Genomic DNA, 23,273 nt, shown 5'->3' with positions numbered 1-23,273 from the left:
GCTTTAGGGTTAGATCTTCTCCATGCTGTCAAATGGGGGTGTTGGTGACTTGCATAAAATGCAAATAGCCCCAAGTAGGTATGGTTAAATAAGCTATCACCACCACCAAATTGATTTGCATAAACTGGGGGAGGAGGGGAGAGGAGAGTGGACTTATCACACATCTTCCTAACATAATTTCTTACAATAGCTTCCGAACCATTAAGGTTTACACAATCTCAAAGGCTGGGCGCAGGCCCAAATGGACTATAGGAAATGATCCCATTGAGCAATTCCTACATCCCAATATGGGTAGATCAAAGTGCCAAGGACTGATCCCTTTATGAAATCTATGAAGTCTATGAAATAACAGACATCAGGGCTGGAAGGGACCTCGGAAGATCATCGAGTCCAGCCCCCCCGCCCAAAGGGCAGGAAGTCAGCTGGGGTCATCGGATCCCAGCAAGATAAGCATCCAATCTGCAATCTGTTAGCTAATCAGTTTGATGTTCAGAAATATTCCCGAACCACATAGGCATGGCATATCTCCAAAGATGCTTTGCTCTAGCTCCACAAGGGAATACCAACCTCAGTGTTGTTCCCGAACCACCAGACGTAAGTGAGCGTGCCAACCTGGCTGGGCCACAGCACCGCCGTGGCATTAACCTCTTTGTTCTTTGTTGTAACAAACGGGAGAGACAAATGGACGTGCTCCAGAGGGCCTGCCGAGAGAGAAACAGCGGCACAGGAGGTGAGTACCTGCTCTCAGGCATCAACAAGCCAGCCTGCTATTGGACCCTTCAGCTTTTTTGGATGGGACGCTCCAGATCAACATTACGTGGCACCCCACAAAGTAACAGCGTGATGCAAGAACGCTTTGCAGAGGAGGGAAATTTGGAGCCTGGGTATCTGGAAACAGGAGCTGCTCCTGCCTGAGCAACTGAAAAACTCAAGCTCCTTATCCAGAACCAGTAGTATATTCATAAATGTCAATATATGTGAACTAGCCACCAGACGGGACAGAGTCATCCTCAGTGGGTGATGCTTGAAGACATGATGATTTGCATGCTGTAATGGAAATATAATATTGCATACCCATAGGATCCCTTCCTACCACTGTTAGAGGAGTTAGTTGGGGGCAGGGCTGTCCCTAGGGTGTGGGAAATTGGGGTGACCACCCTGTGCTTTGGGGGCCCCGGGGAGCCAGGTGGAGAGGCCACAGCCCCTCCCGCAGGGCCTGCCTGGAGCTGGCGACTCAGCCCTACACTGCAGAAGAAGCACGGAGACCCCCCACCCACCCCTGGGCAGGGGTACCACAACCCCGTGCAGTGTTAAGGGGGCCCTGGACAGACTGATTTGCCCCAGGCCTTGCACCCCCTAGTGTTGGGTTTGGTTGGGGGTTAAACTAGATGTGGGGGTTGGACTAGATGAGCCCCTGAGGTCATTTCAAACCTTAATCTTCTATGATTGTATGGCCAAACCCTTACGCAGTGCAAATCACTATATTCAAGAACTTCATCTGAGCTACACTGCTTTCTACCAGCTGATCATCGGGGACCTACTCAGTCCCTTGCTTTACCACTAAAATCCCTTCTCCCTGTGTTTTATTCTCTCACTTCTATACTGTGATCGTTATTCCTTGATCATGGTCAATCTGCAAATTAACCAACAAGTGACATTGCACCCTGGTGCCCTCTTCCTCATCTTGCAGAAGTAGGACACTTGCAGCTTGTCCTGTGCATTGCTTTAACTCAGGTCCCTCAAATCAAACATGACGCCTTTATTTGTGTATTAGATTATATCCCGCCCTACCCAAAAGACTCAGCGACGCTTACAGAGATCAAATGACCCCAAACAACTCCCCAAAACCTAAGAACTCTAGATCCCCTACTTTTCCCAGCCACCACCTCCCTGCCCATTCAAGCAAAGCCCCCCATCCCAGCCACACCTCCAAGCCATCACTCAAATCCAGATCAAAGAAACCCTCGTCTCCTGGCTCCCTGCCCAACCATTCCCACCACTGTGCCTCCATCCCAGAGAAGATGCCGCTCCCAGCCCACCCTCCAAGGCTCCCCCTCCTCTCCTACAGAGGGTTTGTGGCTGTATCATATCCCCTCCTGCACAGCTAACGCCTCTCCTTCCTGCCAGCCAACACAACACCCAAGAACCCTAGCAATAGCAAAAAAAAAGCAATGTCCTTATCCCTGCCCCTGTCACCACCAAAGGGCAATGCCAAAATGGCAGCAGCCCAAGGCAGTGCCCACATAAGGAGACCTTCTAGTTTTGTAGGACCTGCAGGTTGGCCAAGTCATTCTCCCTCTCTCGAGTGGCTGAGATGGTGAGATCAAGAGACAGAGGGAAAATGAGAAATGCATGGTGCTCTGGGGACTCTGTCTTCTAAAACCAACTCTGTCCCCATTCTGCGAGTGGAGGCTCCCAGCACCGTACATGGACACTTGGGTCCTACTGTACTGATTTCATTTCATTGATGAAGAGAGCTTCAAGTCACAAAACCTTGTGGTACATAAAAATCTATTCTAGTTAGTCTAAAGTCAAGTAGAAGGCAGGATAGATCTGCACCTTATAGACTAACACTGCTGACTGTATCCAGTGTGATCTAGGCGTTTCGTCAGGGGATCCCGTAGCTGAGCCTTATCCTCCCTGGGTAACTCCACATAGACATAATGCCACTCATGGAGTGTTTTTCAAAGAGACGTAATGAAGCTTGGTTGCCCCGTCCTAGTTACGCTACTGGGTTTTGAACCAACAGGATCTCAAGCCACGTTACAGAAAGGCCTGGTACCATGCCTGGCCCTTTACATGTGCATAGAGGAGGTCTGCCAGTTCAGAGCTGACCCCTGTTAGGTGTACAGAATAAAGATCCGTGACCTCTGCACATCTCTGCTTTGAAACGCAGCCACCTCTGCTTGGAAACATGGCCCTTCTTTACCACCCCACAACAATGCTCCGTCTTACGGGACAAGATGAGGCTGACTGCAGGCTAGAGTCACAGTGAACACTGTTCTTGTGTGTCACTGAACGCTCCTTTTTAGGAGAATTTTACTTTGAAACTTTGGGTTTCCCTGCATTTCTTGCATTTTGGAAGCAATTCAGGATTTTACCCTGCATCTCACTTTATTTTTAACAGGATTCCTATGTCCCCCCAGATGTATGGGAATGACTCCTTGCATTGGCCCTCAGTTAGGGTTAGACACCTCAAAATAACCATCCCTCTGGATTGTGTGTTCTCTGCTGCCATTGGATGCCTGCAGAATATGGGACAAGGGCACTTACAATATACAAAGGAGGCTGACTTGCAACTCAAAGCTATCAGAAAAGTTGGAGAGGACTGCATGCTATGTAAGCCCTGACACTTAGTCCTCATTGCTGCTAGCTTATCTTGTGCATGGTTGTATCACAACACCGCACCGCACCGAACAGGTAATATCTTTTCTGACTGCTGCTAGTCCCTGATAGGACAGGACAAGGAAGACTCACTCTTATTCAATTCGACATCTGCATTCCTAAATACAACCAAACAAAAAGCACGTGGGGTTTGAAGTGCGTGCCTTGCCCAGAAGGTGGTGCTGTAATACTCCGTATTGGCAACCGAAATGGGAGAAAAATGCTTATAACAGATTTTTCCTTTGAAACTTTGGATGAGCCATTTCGTTACGACAGCTCTTCATCTGGCCCACAGAAATGGTCTTTGCTCTGCGATAACCTTCGTATGCATGGGATTATTATGAAGAGCATAATCTATGCAGAGAACCTTAACCGAAAAGCTGTAGCAGGCTACATTATTTTAAAGAATTAGAGAGACAGTTTAGGAGCCTGGACAATTTAAACCAACCTACTGTGATGACTCTTAGCTGGCGAAAGCTAGAGAAGTGGCTCTCCCTCAGAGCCCATTGTACACAAATGTCTCTAAGTGGTTTAAATCTTATCATCATACCCTCTTGATCCTTCATTCCTCCTTTCTGGTCCAGTTTGGGCTTGTTAAGTGGTGCAAGCGGTCTTAAACTATGCTTTCTCTGCCTGGCAGAGGGAGATGGGCATTGCCTCTAGGAAAGGGCATGGCTAAAATAGCCCTGCCCGATAATCCTCTCTGGGCCCTGTTAGGAGCTGGCATAATTTGAACCGATGTCATACTATTCTCCCCTGACCCACGGACAAGCTCTTGCCCGGAGGTCAATGAAGGGCAGCTTACCCTTTCCAGAAAGCTGAGCAAGCTACTTCCCCACTGTACTGGAGTAAAAGCATGCACATGGACAGTTGCTCTGGAAAACCTGCTGGACTGTACATCCAGATGCTTGCTAACCCTGCTGTCCCTTGTTTGTACCCATGCTTTTTGGCTCCTAAAGCATCATGCTCACAGACCAGGAGAGTGGTGGGATTTCAGACATACGGGTGTATGAAATCAGCATTTCTTACTGGCTGCAGTCTCAGCATGGCTGCATTGCAATGGGTCAATCTTTCCCCAGGCCAGGTACACGGAGCCCAGGCATCTCAACTCAGGCCTATGAACAGTGGGGTCGTACATCTCCTACGAAGGTCAACATCATAATACCTATGTCCCCTTGTGGATGTAGCCCACAGTGACTTAGGAGCCTAGGACACTTAGACAAAATTTGACTTTTTATCTTTAACAAAATAATGCTACAGTGGCCCTGGTTTTAGTAATGCTTCCTAACCTCCAGTAACTAAAGAAATCTGATCCAAGCTTGCTGGCCACCGAGCTATTAAGCACAAAGGGCTGAGCAAAACAACTGCACTGTCCCTTCCACATGTGGCGTGCATAAGAAATCAGCCATCGTTGTATCACGTGGCCTCGTTAGTTTGCAAACAAACACATCACACTGACAACTGTCCCTATGGACTCTCTCTCTTGTCATACAGCACTGATTACAAAACCTGCTTGCACACGGCTGTCAGAAGGTCCCCTGAAACATTACGACCAAAACAGTTCTCCATTTGTTTCCAGTGACCTTTACAAAGACTGATGAAGTGTCCCTGGCTCCAGTTCAGCTGCCCTTTCTATATCCAGGAGCGTGGACAAGAGGCTCAGAATAAGCAAGGTACTGGGCTTGCCCTCAGCAAACCTGATAGAGCTCTTTGTCTGCAATTGGGCTATGCATTGTAGTGCTATGCAGCACACAGTGCTGTACGCAGAACTCGAACGCAGGACCTGCAGCCTGCCTTTGCAAGCAAAGCCTGGCCCCATGACCTGAAGGGCAAGCTTCACTTATTCAGCCGCTGGCACCATGCCCATCCTCAAAGGCACAACTGGCCAGTGCTGCGCTCGGCGTGGTGGCAGCACATGGAGATTTTCTGCTATAGGCAGACATCACCCCCTTTTTTTTGTTACTGGCAAGTGGCTAAAACCACACCAATTTTTCAGCAACACAAAATGGAGGTGACATCTCCCGTACCCCCCGCACCCATACCAGGGGGCACCTCTGAGGCTCTGCTCTCGCCGCTGCTGCAAAAGTGCAGGGTGTGGGGGTGTGGGCAGGTGGACATGTGGACACTGAGATTTCACCAGTTCAAGGAATAACTTGGTCGCTCCCACAAGAGAGGGAACCTCTTTCTTTTTGCCAGGCCAGTTGGCAACTGTAGACTGCATGTTCTTGCTGTTTGCTTGTGGATATTAAGTGGGGGGTGGTTTCCAAATGGGACTCATTCTCCTAACTCCTTATATTGTACTTGACAATCTCACCCCAAACCTATCACGAAGAGAGGAGGTATATGTTCCACCGAAATCCCTCCCTGCAGTTTCGAATGGCTACAACGCGGCTGGCCAACCTGTGGTATGGGCAGCTGCTGTATGTGGCACATGGACCCCAGATGCTTACTAAAAGGGGGCACCGAACTGGAGGCAGGGGTGCTTAGGCAAAGCAGAGTGGGGGCAGGACATACAAGCTGCACCTGCAAGGGGAGTTATCGGGTATCAGCATCAAGAACCAGGATAACCCTTCGCTGGCCCTGTGGTCACCATCCAATTCAGGGTTTTGTAGCCATGCTCTCCATATAAAACAGTAGCGGTTGTGTTAGCTTGGCTCTTGGCGCTGACACCTCTCCTCCAGCAGTGCCTTGCTCTTTTTCAGGTCCTGTAGCCAAAGGCTGGAGCCCTGCTCTCTCCCCAAGCCACAAATGATCAGATATGCCTTGTAGGGGGTGAGGATCAGCGCAGCCCTTGGGGAAAGGATGGAGCTGAACTTGTAGCATGCCAGCCAAAAACGCTGGCCACCACTGGTCTCTAGGACTGTACTTCTCTTCTGTGCCTCCGTGCGCTGCACAGTGAACCACATCCTCCACCCAAGGGACAGCTGTCTTTAGGGTGGGCAATGTAATCCAATGTTGCAAATGGTATATAAAACTTGCTGAATGCTATGGCAATCTTTGAAGGAAATATACTGTGCAGGAATGCGTTAGGTGTTAATTAGAAACAATGCTTTCCATTGCCATGGTTTCAGCAATCACATCATCTCTTGGAAATAACATTCATGTTTAAAAAAAGAAAAAGAAAAAAAAAGGTCCACAAATGAGAAGCCTGCATATGAACTGTGCAGAAATGGAGGAGATTGCATAGGTAAATCAGGACTTCGTAGCTTGGGCTAATTTTTAATAGAATAAGAAGGAAAAGGTGTGAGTTCGGAACGAGAATCGGGTATCTTTGGTCTTTAAACCAAAGCTAGTTGACATATCAGGAGGTTTAGGAAAAAGGCAGGCAATCAGTTGGAAGGATATCATTTTCCTTTTTTTTATATATTCTCTAATGTCAGGAATCATGGTCCCAGAGTGAGAGAGAAGCTGAAACGCATTTTTCTTCCACCCAGGAATGGCTGCATTTCAGCAAAAGGCAAGTGCTCCCTCTGTACCTATGAGCTGAGATTTTTAAAGGGGACGAGCAACTCTGCGCAACTCCCTTTGGGGAGCCTCAATTCAGACATCTGAAAGGAAGCTGATTTTCAGAAGGTGCTGAGCACTTCCCTCCTGAAAATCCGGCTTCTTTAAGGCATTTCAAAGTAGGTCCCTGAAATTCAAGGCATGTGGGCTTCCAATCCATACTTAACAGGATGTAGTTGAGCCATTATAGAGGTGTTATATTATGGGTCTCAAACTGGGGGAGAACAAAGGTTCATTCATTCGTTGCCTCAGGAGGTCTCCTAGGCAGAGAAGTCAATGCATCATCTCTAAGGGGGGGAATGGTTCTTATCGGGTATGTCATAAGCCAACAACAGTAATAACATACAAGTTACATGTAAGTACAGGACAGCGTTGTCAGATCCCAGGCTGTTGTCCACTTGCACAGCTACTCGGAATATGCCCACGTTCTGGTAGACGTGCTTGATCCCATCCTCCGTCGAACTGAGGTTGGCGTACGACACAGCAATGCCGTCTCCGAAATCCACCTGGATGATCGATCTCTGGAGGTCTCCCTGCAATGATGCAGAAGGGGAGAGATGCACAGGATGAGTGAGAGACCAGATCCTGTTCCCAGCAAAGTCGCTGTGAGTTTTAAGGGAAGAAAGATTGAATTAAGACAGCTACCAGGTGCAGTATCACGGAGGGGACAGGACAGCTCACTGGCTTTGCAAGAGATTGCAATCTCTTTTACTCCTCAGGAGTGATAAGGAGGTTTCCTGTAAATGCCCTCAGGTGAGAGCTGGTCAGCTTGTCTGTTTGGAAGTGGCTGGCCACTGTTTCCTGCCTCATACAACCCACCCACACAGCTGACACAATTGAGATCCATGGTGCTATGACTTGAATAACGTTGGACCTTTAACTCCCTTCCTCTGGCCCCAAGCTGACCCTGTAGAGTGGACAGAGGTTACACCTGGCACAGCAAAGCCAAGGATATTAAGTCTCCCAACCTGTCCATCCAGCATTTTTTTTTGTGTGATCCTTAGAAGCAAAAGGCAATACACACCAGTAAAATCCACCATCAAGGACATGCCTGTACTATGCAAGTGCAGGGAGTCTATTACCTGGAGAAAGCCCGTTATAGGTTTTGCTACTCTGTGCTAGCAAATCAGCTTGCTTTTTTGCACCTCCAAACACAGCATCCAAGATACACAGCCTAGAGCTCTTTGGAAAAGCAAAGGCAGTGAAAATGAACAATGCTGACCACCTAAAACCCAAGGGAGTTGGCGGCTTTGTTTCTTTACGTATCACTTTACCAACAAGTGGTTTTTTAATAAGGCAGCGCTCTTTGAAAAGAACATGGGGAGGGAACGTGATTTATGCACACGCTCAGCGGGCTTGCAGAGAGGGCCTGTTTCTCGAGCTCTGGAAACATCAAGTGAATTCTCTCGTGTTGCCGTATGTGACAAAACCCCTTCCAACGAATGACACACGCAGAAATAGCGGTAGCTGCCATAGAGCAACAACCCAGGTGGGAGGTTGTACCTCACCTTGGCTGGAGGCATACTTGTGACTTAAAGCCACAAATGAAAGTGCCCCGTGGTGGGCAGGTTTGGACGACGGGGTGATACAAGCACACTTCCCTGCTGCTGTTATAGATCTGTTATGCAGTCTGGTGTACAGAGCAGCTGCCACTTCATGCCTCCTTTGTCTGGAAGGATGCTGTTAAATGAACAGCTGGGGGAAGTTCACAGAGCCGGGATGATACTTTGATTCTGTTCCCTTATTTTTTCTAAGGTGCAATTTTTTTTTGGCTGCCTTCCTCCAAGATACCAGCACACGCTCCTGTTTTCCAGCAGTTATAAAGGTTTTCTGGGAGTGGGGCATAAAATGACATTTTGAGCTTGAAACTTTCATACTTGTTCTCAACGGACATGTTTCTTTTTTCAGGGGCCAGGACCGATGCGGTTAATAAAAATCTGTTTGCCTGTACTGCAAGTACCAGGCTTGAGATAGGAGAGAAAGGGCTACGTTCTTGGGCTTGCCACTTCTCTCTGGGCCTCATTTCCCCATTTCTATAATGTGGATAAAAATACTTCCTGCTTCTTGAGGGAATTGTGAGGATAAAATCATTGTACCTGCGGTGATGTACCACTTCGATGACACAGGCAATGTTAGGACATAGAAAAGCCCAAGTGTCCCTTACATGTTAAGACAAGTAGCAGCCCCATTTGGCTGACTCTAAAATGAGTTTATAAATACATGGGAGTTAAGGATATGGTCTATGAATTAAAATGTCCTAGACCTTAAATGCTGGAGGCTGCAAGTGGGAGAGAAACAGTGGGGGAGAAAAACACTGGCGAGACCCAGTTCACTCTTTCAACATCTACTCTCTGCCCTGTGGGTGCAGACAGAAGTGACAATTGTCCCCTGATCTGGCCACAGATAGTGGTCAATAGCTGTGACCAAACACAAGTGCATGGCTGCAGGCTGCTTCAAAAATGGCCAATCCGGTGCCACTGCATGCAGGGGCAGGGGAAGACATTTCAAAACAGTGTGTCTCTGTAACTTGTGTCTGTGCTGCCTCTCAGCCAGCCGCTGTTTTCAGAGTGGGAGTGGGGAAAGGGAGTGGAGGGAGTTCAGTCCGTGGTTTTTTCATCCCCTGCTGGAGGATGGGCTGGGTGTATTGGAGCATGCCACCCCACCCCAAGCTGAGGGGGCTCCAATTCATCTATCCCTCTCTCCAATGCCTGCTGGGGACCTAGATTGAGCTCCCTTTCCCCACTGCCTTTCTGAAAACAGTGCAGGCTCCCAGGAAGCTGGCTGGAAGGAGGGGCCTTGCTAGAGGAAACCTGCTGCAAGCTCACAGCCAGCAGCTAGATTCCCCTCCACCCTGGAGCCCACATTGAATTTCTGTTTGGTCCAGGGGATCTTGAAACTCAGAAAGCTTCCTGCAAAGCATTCTCAGCTACAGCATGGAGCTGCACTTCTGTCTGATACGGGATACGGGATACTGGGCAACATGGATCTATGGTCTGACTCGGGTGCATCTACTTGTGCAATTGCCCTGACACAAGAAACTCCAGCACGGTTCACACCAGGCTCAGCTTCTTCCGTGTGCAGCGACTGCATGTGCGTCCAGGCTCTCATTAATTTGTGCCAGGGCGGAGTAGTCCCAGGCTGGAAGGGGGGTTGGGAGGTCAGCCCCAGATCTAGCCAGCAGGCAGCCCCCGCACTGTAGCACCCTCCAGCCCCGGTCACCATCTACAAGAGCACTTCGGTGTTATAAACTACTACACTGTAGGATAGAAACTACTACACTGTAGGATGGTACTTGTCCTGGATGGTACTATCCCACAGCAGAGTTAATTAATTAGCTAAGCCTTAATATGGGCACGCGTGTAGATGGTGACTCTTTACCAAACTAGACTTTACTGGAGCTGGACTGTTCTCAGTGGGGACAGATGACAAGACAAGGAGCAATGGGCTCGAGTTGCAGCAAGGCAAGTTTAGGTTAGATATTAGGAAGACTTTTCTCACTAGGAGGGTAGTAAAACACTGGAATAGGTTACACAAAGAGGTTGTGAAACCTCCATCCTTGGAGACTTTCAAAACCCAGCTAGGCACAGCCTTGGCTGGGATGATGTAGTTGGGGCTGGTCAAGCTTTGAGCAGGAAGTTGGACTAGCTGTGACCTCCTGAGCTCCCTTCCAACCCTTATTTTCTATGCTTCTTCTGAAGACCTAATTAGTCCACTCCACAGTAAAGCGCATGTGTAGATGCATCCAAAAAGTGTCAAGCCTTACAATCTTACATGAGGCTTTGTTAGACGCAGCGGCACCAGGAATTTGAGACAGTGGATGGAGGAATGACAGGACTGTATAGGAAACCTTTTCAAAGAGCCAATCCTCTGTAGGATTAATGTGAAATATAAGAAGAGAGCTCACTTCCTAATGTTAGACTTTCTCCCTCGACTTATTTCTGTGGTGGCCACCAAACCCACTGTAATTCCCGTTACTGCACATTTATTTAGTACTGGATTATACAAGTACTAAATAACTGCACAGTAACCACTGCACAGTAGCGTCTCATGTGGACGTGCCCACTGAGTCTGAATTTGCTCCTGGATTATAGAACAACTTCAGGGCCAGGCAATATTTAGATTTCAGCATCTCCTCTCAGAGTTCCCCATGGAGAAAAGACGCTGACAGAGACATCTCCTTAAAATCTAATTGGGGAACCCCAGCTGCCACTTCTCCAGTCTCTTTCATTCCTGGTTGCCCTTTCCCATTTTGCTTTTAAAGCCTTTGAACTGGAAATGAGTTTTCCATTAAGCGAGATTCAGGCTGTAACACATTTTGGAAAAGGCCACATTTTGAAAAGCTGACATTTAAAATTTGTAGTTGAGGAACGAGGAAGGGGGGGTATGGGAATAAAGCAGCAACCTGTGACTTGTCACATGGCTTTATCTGTACCAGGTCCATCGCAGATGGAACAGTAGGAGAAAGCCGACCGACAAATTAAAGCCCTTTCCCATGTCTCTGGGAAACAGATCCGTGGCCAGCCTGCCGTGCTGTGCCCTGGCTCAGCAGCTTGAAGGTGCTGTATTACAGAGAGTGATTTTTTTGCAGTATGAAAAATATATGAAAAAAAACAAAAAAAAGCCTTTTTGATAAAACCTTTCCTGTAGCTTTTCCTAGCTTGCACTCATCAGGTTGACAAGTGTAATGGATGGTTTTCTGAATCAACGGAGTCTGGTTGGAGCAGACAGCAAACTCCCTGTACTTTCTCTGCAGCTACGAATAAGATCACAGGAAAGTCCAGCTGGATGGGACCTCACAAGGTCATCTAGTCCAGCCCCTGCTCAATGCAGGATCATCCTTAACTTGTCCATCCCATCCAAGCGTCTGTCTAACCTGCTCTTGAAAACTTCCAAGGGTGGAGATTTCACAGCTTCTCTAGGCAGCCCGTTCCAGTGCTTGGCCACTCCCTGCGCTAGGCCAAATCCAAGTGTCTTGGATACACAGCAGCTTTGACCATCAAAACTAGAAGTTTTAATACCAATTCTCTTAGGACACCAGGGAAAATTTGCCAGGCAACTTCAGGTTATGGATCTAAGTCCCACCTCTGTATAGTAATCAAACCAGGTTATGGGGCTGGTTATAACGGCTAGAATACCAGCAATCCACCTAGTGCTCTTGGTGGACATTACAAATTGGTTTTAATGCATGTATCAACACATAACGTGATGCATCCTGGAAAAGTTGCAGGCCAATCTCCAAATAAGCCTCAATCCAGCAAACAATTTAAGCATGTGGTTAAGTTGGAGCAGGTGCCCTCTTGACCACAGTGCATTGACACCTGTGGCACAGCTGAGACAAACACAGATTGTCCAAATCCCAATGCTGCACCGTGAGACACAGAATTGTTTTCAGGTTTCAAAGCGCGTCTGTTGTTTTATGATCTGTTTTCATACCCACACTATTGCTTAAGAGAAAGCTGCACATGGGAATCAGCTCCTTTTCCAGGCCAAATGTTCCTATTTCTTGCAGCTTACATGATTCGAACCAGTTCTCGGGATCTTCTTATATCACGGTTTGCTAAGAAAAACCAACTCCGCTTGTAAAATATTGTTATCTTGTGATTACCTTTATGTTGCCAGTGGTATTTTGGTCTACAAGAGATTGTGGCTCGTTCCAATCAATTTAATGGGGATGCCGCCTTCCAACTTAAATATCATCCAGATGGATTTAATCATGAATATTCCCTATTAAGTGCTAGTCTTTGTATGGAAATTAAAATATTAAAACAATGAGACGCAGCTTAAAGGTCTTAATTTTAGTGTCATGCTTCAGATTTAATTTTAAAGTCTTCAATTATACATTGACTTGCACCTCTTTTTTTTCCATACAGATGTTTAAAATGGATTTAATTATCCTCTGCAACAGGCAGGAAACTGCTTAGGTTGGATTGTGTGTCTGAATGAATCTGCCTTGCGTATGCTTTATTCAGATTGGCCCATTCCCCATCCCCCTTCATGCTCCACCATGGTACTTGTCCTGTTGACCTTGAAAAATTTCCATCTGATCCTAAAGCCAGACTATGGAATATTTCCTAATATTGTTCCACCTCAATGAGGCAATTATGCATCAGCTTAACACAAACTTCTGCTTGAACTCCATCCTGATTCAGCCATGTACTGAAGCATATTCTTAATTACTTTGCATGGTTATGCCAATTGAGGAGCCTTCCAAACGTCTTTAAGAGAGAATATATTTGTCTTGCACCTAAAATGTGGTTATCAGATTTCATGTGTGCCCTTATACCAAGTTAAATAGGACTGCTCTAACCACTAAGTGCAAATTCAGCCTAGGATCTGCAAAGTAAACTATGGGTATGTCCACATGGCACAAGGCAGCGTTAAGCAGAGCTACCCGAGTGGGCCCTGCACACGCCAGCCTCCAAACCCGAAGCAGTACAGCTGCATTGACATAGCACAGACTTTGCTTGCCAGAACCTGGGTGTAAAACCACACAAATATAGCTGCAGGAGCGCAACACACATGGGCTGAGGAGTTTATCATGTCATAGGTAGGTCATAAAGGCTAAAGAAAGAAACCACTTTAATCTCCATTTGCAAGCGAGGGAACTCGGACACACACAGGTTGGAAGACTTGCTAAAGTTCACCTGGGAAGTCTGCAGTGAAGTTGGGAGCAAATTCAGAACTTGTCATTTCTGTTCCATTGCCTTACACAAGATCAATTTTCCTTGCCCATTTGCAAACAACAACAAAAAAACCCCAATGTTACCCTAATGTCACTTCATCTTTATTCTTAGCAGCATAAAATAGAGGCAAACCAAGGCTTTCTCCCAGTGGAGTGATGCTGGCGAGAGGAGAATCAGGCCCTGAATATCAAAGCTTTTTCGCTGTCATTTTATCGAGATAAAAAATAAATTAGCTGAAGCAATTTCTGTATGAATTATCTGTAATGAAACAACCAAAGCCCAGAACCTCTCAGCCCTTAATGTATTTACCATCCATTTGCTCAGCAAAGATGTATGAGCAATCGGGTGAGACAAGTTTTAAAGCTATTCTGTTAGAAAGTGTTGTTCCGAAGGCCACTGATTTTAGCACCACTTCAGAAGCAATTCTGAAAATGCTAAAAGAGTCTGATGTTCCTTATGCAAACTGATTGGTTTTGTGACAGACGGGCTGCATACATGAGCGAGCACGGTGTGGGGTGGAGGGAGAAAACCCCACTGAAACACAGGCTGTTTAATGAAGTGCTTGTACCTTGTGCAGGGCACTTGCTAAACTCATCGGGGGGTTGGGACAAAAAAAAACTTCAGCTGGGAAATTTTCTTGTAGCTGTAAGAAAAAAATTATTCATTCACAGCCACAAGTAAAATCTGTTGCAAGGGTATGAAATGGCTCTCTCACTGAATGCCTGAGTCTATCTGGAGTCAGCCCTATGCAGTTTACTTTGTCTGGGAGACAATCCTAAGTCATTGAACCTTGATGGGTCGCGTACACCGAGGAGCACCTTGAGACAAGGGAATGATCATGTCCTAGATTAAACCAATTTGGTCCTAAGGGGGAATGGAGTTTGGGCAGCATTAATCTCCCAACAGGAAACTGGAGACATCAAATTGGGTCTTAAAAAACCCACAAATTAAGAGACTCAGACAGAAGGGCAGGCGAGGTCCACTGGGTAGATGTGATATCTTTTATTAAACCAACTGAGCAGCTGGAAAAAAAAGTTCTTGGCAAGCTTCAGGTGCAATCAACCTTCTTCAGGCATGGGGAGTCTCTGCTGGTCTGAGATCTCCAAGGGATGAAAGAAGCTTGAAGTGTGACAGGAGGTCCGTGAGAAGGTCAGAGAGAAGGAAAAATTCAAATGGACTTGTGCAGAAGAAGAAAGCTGGAGGAGAACACGAGGCCTGCTTCATAATTGAAGAATTGTGTTAAGTGGGTGGCCAGGCAAGGAGGAAGAACAGCTGCTCTACAAGAGGAAGAGTCCATGATCCAGAGGTGCAGGGACACATATCTAGATGCCTTAAAGGCACTTACGGCAGCCAAAAGAGCACTGTAGAATAGGGAGGAAACTGTGGTGGAGGAATCCCTACCCCTGCCTTATTGTGCTGGCTACATCTTCTTGTGGCTACATGTCTCTTGGGCTGGCTAAAGTCAGGAGTAGCATTTTTCTGAATGTCTATCTGCTAGCTATCATGTCTCCCTGAGGTGCCAAACTGGAAAATCAGAGCACCCAGAAGACTGGAGCTGTGGGGATGGGCGTATTTAAGGTACTGCTTACCCTGGTATTAGCACTTGCCCAGGGAAACTAGGATTCACAGATTCATAGATGTTAGGGTCAGAAGGGACATTGGTAGATCATCGAGTCCAACCCCCTGCTCTGGGCTGAAAAGAGCGCTGGGGTCAGATGACCCCATCCAGGTGCATGTCCAGTCTCCTCTTGAAGACCCCCAAGGTAGGGGAGAGCACCACCTCCCTTGGCAGCCCAGTCCAGATTGGGATATATGGATCCCATTTCTGAGAAGGTGACAAACAGAAAGTGTGTGCCAGGAAGTGTGCCAACAGGGGCAGGAAGAGGCCATTCTGCAGCCTGCTCACGCAAAGAGCACACGGGTCCAGCGTGATGGGATGAAAAGACAGGGGTCTGGTGAGCATCGAGCTGGAGAAAACTCTCCCCGGGCTGTGTGATGCTGTCATTTCTCAGTCAGTCCCACGCACAATGAAACCCCCACCTGGTACTAAAGCAATGTAAATGTTAAGCCATTCTGATAAACATTTATTGATGGCCTCTTGCTGCTTTCTTCCACGTCACTGACTACATGCAAAGGCAGATGAATTCAACTGGGTGAAATCGTTCCCATAATTAGACTTTTAAGGATGTTTGTTTCAAGCTGAGTTTTATTAACATTTTTGGAATAACTTATTCATAAGCTGCTCCTAAGAAACATTTAAAAGTAGCCAGAAAAAAAAAAGGTGACAGGAAAACTGGTGGGCAGACGCATCCTGGAATACTTATGCTACATTAGAAAATGTTTTTTGGTTAAGATCAATCATGTTTGTTATGACGCTACCACTTGTAATTTGTCTCCAGAGAAACGGCATAAGGGCACATAGAAAAAAAATAGGTTTATATGCTCGGCAAGTGTAAATTAGATAAGCTCCATTAAAATCAATGGAGTAACAATGCTGAGTTATGATTTGGACCACAGAGGCTTCCTCCCAGGTCTTGAGAAGAATGGACAGGCCCTCGTGAGGTTCTCCCGTTCGTTTGCTCTGTTATTGTCAGTCACAAATTGGTGTTCAGTAAGATTCCTCCATCCTTGGCATATCATCACAGCCTGTTTTTGAACTGCTTTCCCTTGCTCCTCTTTGTACATCCTCCACTGACACGGCTATAGTATCAGGCAGATGTATTCCAGAAGGCTGCGTTTGAGCGCCACTGTGAAGCTAATGGGACCCAAGACCTCCAGGGCTCTGATGCCCATTGTGTGTTTATAGGGTGACTCATGTTCTTCACTGCTGGTGCTTGCCATTCCCTCTTTTTCTTAGTCATCCTGTATATTAAAGTTAATCCCCTTTTTCAGGCAGCTTCATGAGTTGGCATACAAAGGCCTCTCTTCTCCCCAGTCTCAGGTGGCTCCAGACATAGGGTGACTAGACCTAGAAAATCAACAGCTGTACAGATCTCAGAAGTCTCTCTCCTTTGCTCAGCAGCTTTAAGATTTCTATGAAATCTATGAAATGTCTTTCTTGCTCCTATTCTTGCGCATGGTGCACCGCTGTGGCTGGGAGCGCGGTCAGGTGATGGGGCTCCCAGCCATAGGGGCAGACCCTACTACATGTGCAAATTAAAGCTGGATACATACCAGCTCTAAAGTTATTAAACATTTTCTGGCACTAGCTGGTCGGGCTTTTGAAGGCACGATAGTTCATTAGCACATGCAGCCAGTCTAAATGAACTGCACAATTAACTGCATGACCTGTGCAACATGTAGAGTGGGACAGGGGGGTCCTCAGTCACATGCCTTTGAGCATAATCACACATGCATGCACACATCATTTGACCCATTTTGATGTTCTTCATTCTCTCCTCTTCAGCACAGACTGGGCAGAATACAGCCTGTATTAGCCCTAAGTCCTGTTTGTGTTACTCCATGTGCCTCTGCAGATCAGACCAAAATGAAGTAGGGAAAGGTCTTATTTATGATACCTACCTTTTACCTGCATTGGAAGGAACTGAATTTAAGGTATGCAGACAACTTTTGTAGCAATGCATTTATTTTGGTATGAGGAGTATTCTTTTTAATGAAAAGTCTCTTTAGGATGAAGAGGGAATAGACCTTTTGGGCATGCCCAGATTGCTCTGGACCATGCTAGACAGCACCACGATGAAGTGTGGTCCACATGCTAACCCTGAAACAGATGTCATGTTACAGCCTTAGAGCAGCTCTGGGTAAATGCTGATGAGTAGTATTCAAGACAGATCATGCTTACTGGCTCTGCTTCTTAATTTTCAGCTAAGGATTTACAAAAATACCTTTTTGCTTCATTTTTCAGTGGCAAGGAGTGGGGGAGGGAAGGAGGAATTTTTTGTTTCAGAAACTAAGCTTGTTCTGGAAGCCGGGCACTTCCTACCCTGCCATGCTGCTGCTGAAAGGCTACCAAAGCCCGCTGGCCAGTGCCTGTGCCATTTTCTAAACCTCCTCCAGGATGGGGATGAAATACTAAGCTAAAGTTTGAGTCCCACATCCCCTCCCTGGACCTGTTCAGCATGCATCTGCTAATGCATGATAAAATGCAGTTAGCCTTGTTGATCACTTTGTCACATTGACAAGTCATGTTCATCCTGGAGTCAACTATGACTCTGAGATCCCTTTCTGCTACTGTGCTGCTGAGAAGGTCATCCCCCAGCCTGTAAGTGGGGGATGACCCACCAACCTCGGGGGTCTTCAGAAGGAGACTGGACAAGCACCTCGCCGGGGTCATCTGACCCCAGCGCTCTTTCCTGCCCAGGGAAGGGGGTTGGACTCAATGACCTACTGAGGTCCCTTCTGACCCTAACATCTATGAATTGTCTTATGTTACTGAGAGTGTGTCCACATTACAACATATCTGAGCTTGTTCATGTACTAGGAGCAGTCTAGTAATAGCGACATGGAGTTTGATGCAGTCTAATTCACCCTCCTTCTCTGTATGGTGCCCATGCTACCATAGTCAGACTGCCTTTGATACACACATTAGCATGGTGATACACAAAGTAAATGGTGGTTAAAAACCGTGCTAATAGCTTATGGCACACTGTTATTAGGCTAATGCACTGTAAGCGTCACAAAATAACCATGCACCGGAGCTACTGCACAGTAATTCTAGTTACTGTGCATTTAGTTAGTACTTTATTAAGCAAGTACTAAACTACATGCACAGATCTAAGGCACATTAATGAATGTATAGATGTACCTAGTAAATACCTGCTGCTGGCATGGGTCAGACCCAGGAGGCCACATAAAAATAGACCCTACCTCCTCCAGTTGCACCAAGAAGGTAACGTTGTGCCCTTGCTCTGCTGTCAGCTTGCCATCTGATGTGACAATACGAAGTCCCCGCGGGGCCTTCCCAGGACACTGCTGTGGCTTAGCTGTATACTGTTCTCTCACGCCATCGGTGCAGTTGTTAGACACAACTTTCCTGTACCTGCAATGATAAAGCTCTATGTACGTGAAGAGACACAGCCGTGCCCCGTGGCAAGTCCCTAAGTCAAACCAAGCACAGGGAGGCATTCCCACATTTGCTTTGTGTCTGAAACTTAGGAGTAAACCAGCTTTTAAATACTCAGCAGGTAATTGGCCCAGTCTGACAGGCTGCTGGCCTGTTGTAGACATGCAGAATAAGTTGCCTTTTCACTTGACTACAGCATTCTCCTTCATTGCTCCCTTAACGTGTTGCGTGGTATAGGTGGGCGTGACATCAGCTCTCATCCTGAACCCCAGCCTATCTGCTTCTACTCTGGAAAATGATTGGAGAGCCTTGCTTCACATTTTTTATACTTGTCACCCAAAGATCTCAGTGCTTTTCAGAAGCATTTATTATGTCCTGGATCATTTCAGCGAGCTACACTACATATCTGCATATCCATTTTTCCTATAGGTAAGCTCCAGTGTAAATGACAGTATACAGACACTGCAGAATAGATGAGGGACAAAGCCAGAATTACAATTAAGAAACCTAGAGTCCCACTTCTCTGTTCTACTACTTCATAAAATTTGCTGTCCAGATCCTAAGCTAAAGCTGGAGTATTTGGCCCAGCTCAGGAGTGCAGCTGACTTAAAAACACAGCTGTATAGTTTGGGGCCACCAGGGTACTGATTTGAATACAAAGCAGAGAAGCCTAAAGCTTGCTGCATCTTGTACCAGATGCTGAGAACATACAGTACAACATGGCAGTTGAGGACCATTAGGTATTTTTAGGACTTGTGCAAAGCTGGAAAGCAGGACTTCTTTTTTTCCCCATGCATCTGAAAAATGGTGATTCTCTTCGATGAAAAATGCAACATAAATATGTCAGTTATTACATTTTTATCACAAAGGAAAGAGAATATGAAAACAGGCTTTTGACCTTAACAAAGGCTAGTCAGTAGAGTGCAGCAGAGTTGTGTTTATCCAATACACAGCACATAGTAAATCTCTCAAGAAATTTTTCCTTTCCTCTGTAAGATGCTGCGTATGTTGTTAACCCCAAGTCCCCTCTATTTAGTTTTTCTCTTTTAAGTGTGTTTTTGATGTTGTTACCACATTTCAAAGAGAAGATGTTGCAGTTAGAAATCAGAGTGTGCGCTGGAGCCATGGATGTGACAACAGTGTGTATATCAGAGCTGAAGAAAATATGCCAGAAAACTGGCTTGTTTTGAGCAACTAGCAAGCCCTTGAAAGGCACTTATGATTTTACGATGTGGACACACAGCCCCTTTACTCTGGGGTAATTTACTCCGGATAACTGCAGCATGTTTACTCTGTAGAAAAGATCGGGCATGCAGCTGGCTCTCCCAAAATGTCTGCCTGAAATTGGTGCTACTACGGTATCCGGCCAACAGGTAACAGGCACTGGCACTAAGGAAATGGCTGCTCGTGGAGGGCAATTAATAATGTGAGCAGACGTACGGTATGTACACTAGAGGAACCCTCTCTGGGTGCATCTACACATGCATTGACATGCCTTAGTTAATGTGCATTAAATCTAGTACCTCCAGGCACTTTTACACATGCTCCAGGGGTGGAGGATGGGAGGCGCTTTAATTAGAGAGGCTCTAAGAGCCTCTTGTGCTTCAGCATCCCTGCACTTCAAAAGGGCGGTGGGAGCATTTGAACTAAAGCTTGTTCAATGGTGTCGCAGGGACACTGATACACGAGATGTAGGAGGCTGCTGAAGCACGATTAATCGAGTCTGCTTTGACGCGTCGGAGCAGCCTCCACACTTGTGTACAGGCACCCCCCATTGTGAGGTACTAAGAAAATGTGCAATAGCCTGTCTTGATGTGCATGAACTAAAGAACAAGGTTTTTAAATGACTTTTAATGCTCAGCAGCCTATTTTAATGTTTATTAGCCAAATAACATGGGTTTTTAGTGATGCTCTAAAGCCCATTAAAATAGGCTAATGTGCATTAAAGTGCATATGTAGATGCAACCTCTTCTGATGTGAATGTACTCCTGACTTCCTCAAAAGTAACTTTAAGCCAGAGAGCTGCTGGTATTCAGAGTTACAAGAGAATGGTTGACAAGCAGATAGCAAGTCCTCACCCCTTTTTAGCTCAATGTTAGCTTCATGCTCTTACATCTTACATGTCCTTCATAATGCCATTTAAGCAGAAGCAAGGTGAAGTATCTAAGACTAGAGAACGATAGGGCTTTAGCCACCGCTCACTGAAGTCAGTTAACAGAACCTCATTTTCTTCGAACAACTGTGAATCGGAGTGGATTGTCAGTCTGGCTAAGGGCTGTACACTTGGGTTCCTTCAATTCACCCTTTTCGGGGGCCACTTACCCAGTGCTGTTGAGATAACTCTGTCCAAGGCTACAGTCTTTCGATAAGGAGGATGGGTTATACCAAAATGCTGGTAAACACCGGCCATTGCTGTGACGCTCATATCCATAATCGCTGTTTTGTCAGAAAAAAGAAACAATTCAATGACAAAGGAACCAAACTTTAACCCTTACTCACTGCTACAGATGCACGTCTGTTTTTCTGAGCCTGGTGCATTTTCAACATTCAAAGGATGCAAAAAATGCAGCATTTGGGCTTCATTCTGGGGGCTTTTGGGGTGGAATTACCCTGAATTTACATGAATTTAAGCAGGAATGATCCTTTCGTTTTCAGTCCAGGTGGTTTGTGGATTATCAGTTGTATGCTCTTTGGTCTAGCATTGTTCTTGGGCCCCAAATAGTGAAGAAGAAATCAAAGCAAATTTCGATCACTGATGGCTCACCAAGACTTTAGAAACCAAAAATAATAATTCAATTGAGGCACTTTGGACATAATTTCACACAAGACCTAAACAAAATGTTATAGCTCTGGGAAAGCTGCAGCTGTTTGGTACAGAAAAACAGAAGATTGGTTTCCATTAGTTTGGAAAATGAGAAGTTACTGTAAGTTTGTGTGACAGAAAGGGGTGAGGATTGTTTTGGTGAAAAGTGGCAATTATTTTTTTCTTATAAATTTCCCCTTGGACCGTAACTGGACAATTACTGAGATAGTGTCTCTGTATCATCCTACTACGATACTACAAATATTCTAACATTAAGCATTACGATTTTCTAAAGAGGCATATCCGTTCCATAACGCTCTCGCTCATTTGAATGTTTTGTGGAAAATGTTCTTCCCAGGAGATCTTTGTGTTGTAAAATGCCAGTTCTTTGTACATAGTGGCCTGATAACAGCCACTTCAAGGAGGAGAAATGACTTAAAACATCAGGGTACATCATGACTATAATTAGCAGCAGCATCTTGCAACAGGCTTACGACCTTGAAATGAAGGAAACAGGAGAGGAGAAAGAGGCAGGGGAAGGCATTAGGGCTGTGTGAAGCTTCAGTCCCTGATTTGTTTTGGCGGAGATTAAGCCCGATTCGGTGACCGAATCTCCAAATCCAAATTAAATCAGAGGACCCTTTAATCTCTCTGAATCGAATCGGAACCCTCCAAATTGATTCAGAGAGATTTGGAAAGATTTCGGCAATTCAGACATAGACACAGCTTTAAATGTTTTTCCTACATATCTCTGGGTACCAGGCGGGTCGTGAATGCTGCAATGCTGGGGCGGATGGAGCGTGTCACAGAAGCGCGGGGTGGGGGGCTCCCCAGCACTCTTGGCAGCAGACCTGGAAGTGGACCAGAAGCACTTCCAGTCCACTTCTGGGTCCACTGGGGAGCATGCTGGGGGGCCCCTCTGTGCCCCCCTGGCTTGGTAACTGGTGCCTCCTGGGTCTGGGGGGGCACCTGGGGTCCCCCCATGGCTGATCACCAAGCTGGGGGGATGTGGGGAAAGGCCCCCCTGTGTGGTCACTGGCAGACCCGGAAGTGGACCAGAAATACTTCCAGTCCACTTTCGGGTTCGCTGCCAAACATGCGGGGGGGTGGGGGGATGCTCCTATGGGATGCTCCATCCACCCCAGCACTGCAGCGTTCATGAGCCATACCCGGTACCTCGAGGTAAGTAGAAAAAAACATCTAAAGCAGTGTCTGTGGCTAAATCTCTGATTCTCTGAATCAGCATCAAATCTTCAGATTCGGCCGAATTGAATCGGGGACAGTGATCCAAATCAACAAATTGAGTCACTGTCCCTGATTTGGGCCAAATCGAATGGGGCCCATTTAGCACACCCCTAGAAGGCATCAGGCTGCCTGTAAACTGTATGTAGTAGGGTTGGCGTGTTGCTATAGCCGTGATGGTCTGGGAAATATGAAAGACGATATTAATAGGTGTTAATATCTGGAAGAATTATTCCATCTACTTCAAGTTAAAAAAGAATTCATCCACAGCCAGTACAAAACCACTTCTGGGTGCACTTACTTCTGCTCTAGCCATGAAGAAGGGCACTTTGCCCAAAAGGTTGTCAAACATCTCTGCCAACTACACTGTTGGTCCAATAAAAGATATCACTCCAAACCCCTTGCTTCTTTGTAAACAGGATGAGTAATGAGAGTCAATGTGTTCTTGTAGCAACAACAGCTTTTGAATAAAGTGGTTATTTTGCTATAAGTTCCTAAGCTGGATGAAAAAGTTGGGGGGTGGGGGGAAGCACACAGATGCTGTGACACTCTTGTCAATTTTTTTTTTACCTGCTTTAACATTAAAAGAAGTTTGATTCTTATCAGTGCAAATGTTTTCAACACTTTTGAAATT

General features: G+C 46.2%; 1 protein-coding gene across 3 annotated transcripts in view; it reads right to left on the bottom strand.

Moving 5' to 3' along the window:
* SORCS1 (sortilin related VPS10 domain containing receptor 1) overlaps positions 1-23,273 on the bottom strand; it is a 427,318-nt gene that overhangs the window by 35,158 nt on the left and 368,887 nt on the right. For all 3 annotated transcript variants that reach the window (XM_090056794.1, XM_090056795.1, XM_090056793.1), the window contains exons 17-20: positions 20,917-21,030; positions 18,399-18,570; positions 7,235-7,421; positions 568-701 (exon numbers count right to left, since the gene is read on the bottom strand). In XM_090056794.1, the coding sequence (XP_089912920.1) occupies positions 568-701; positions 7,235-7,421; positions 18,399-18,570; positions 20,917-21,030 (607 nt within the window). The remainder of the gene's footprint in view (positions 1-567; positions 702-7,234; positions 7,422-18,398; positions 18,571-20,916; positions 21,031-23,273) is intronic.

This window comes from Crocodylus siamensis, chromosome 7 (genome assembly GCF_052110815.1).
Source record: "Crocodylus siamensis isolate JL-2025a chromosome 7, ASM5211081v1, whole genome shotgun sequence".
NCBI classification, from domain to species: Eukaryota; Metazoa; Chordata; order Crocodylia; family Crocodylidae; genus Crocodylus; species Crocodylus siamensis.
Note: the sequence above shows the minus strand (reverse complement) of the source record. Positions and strands in the feature narration are given on the sequence as shown.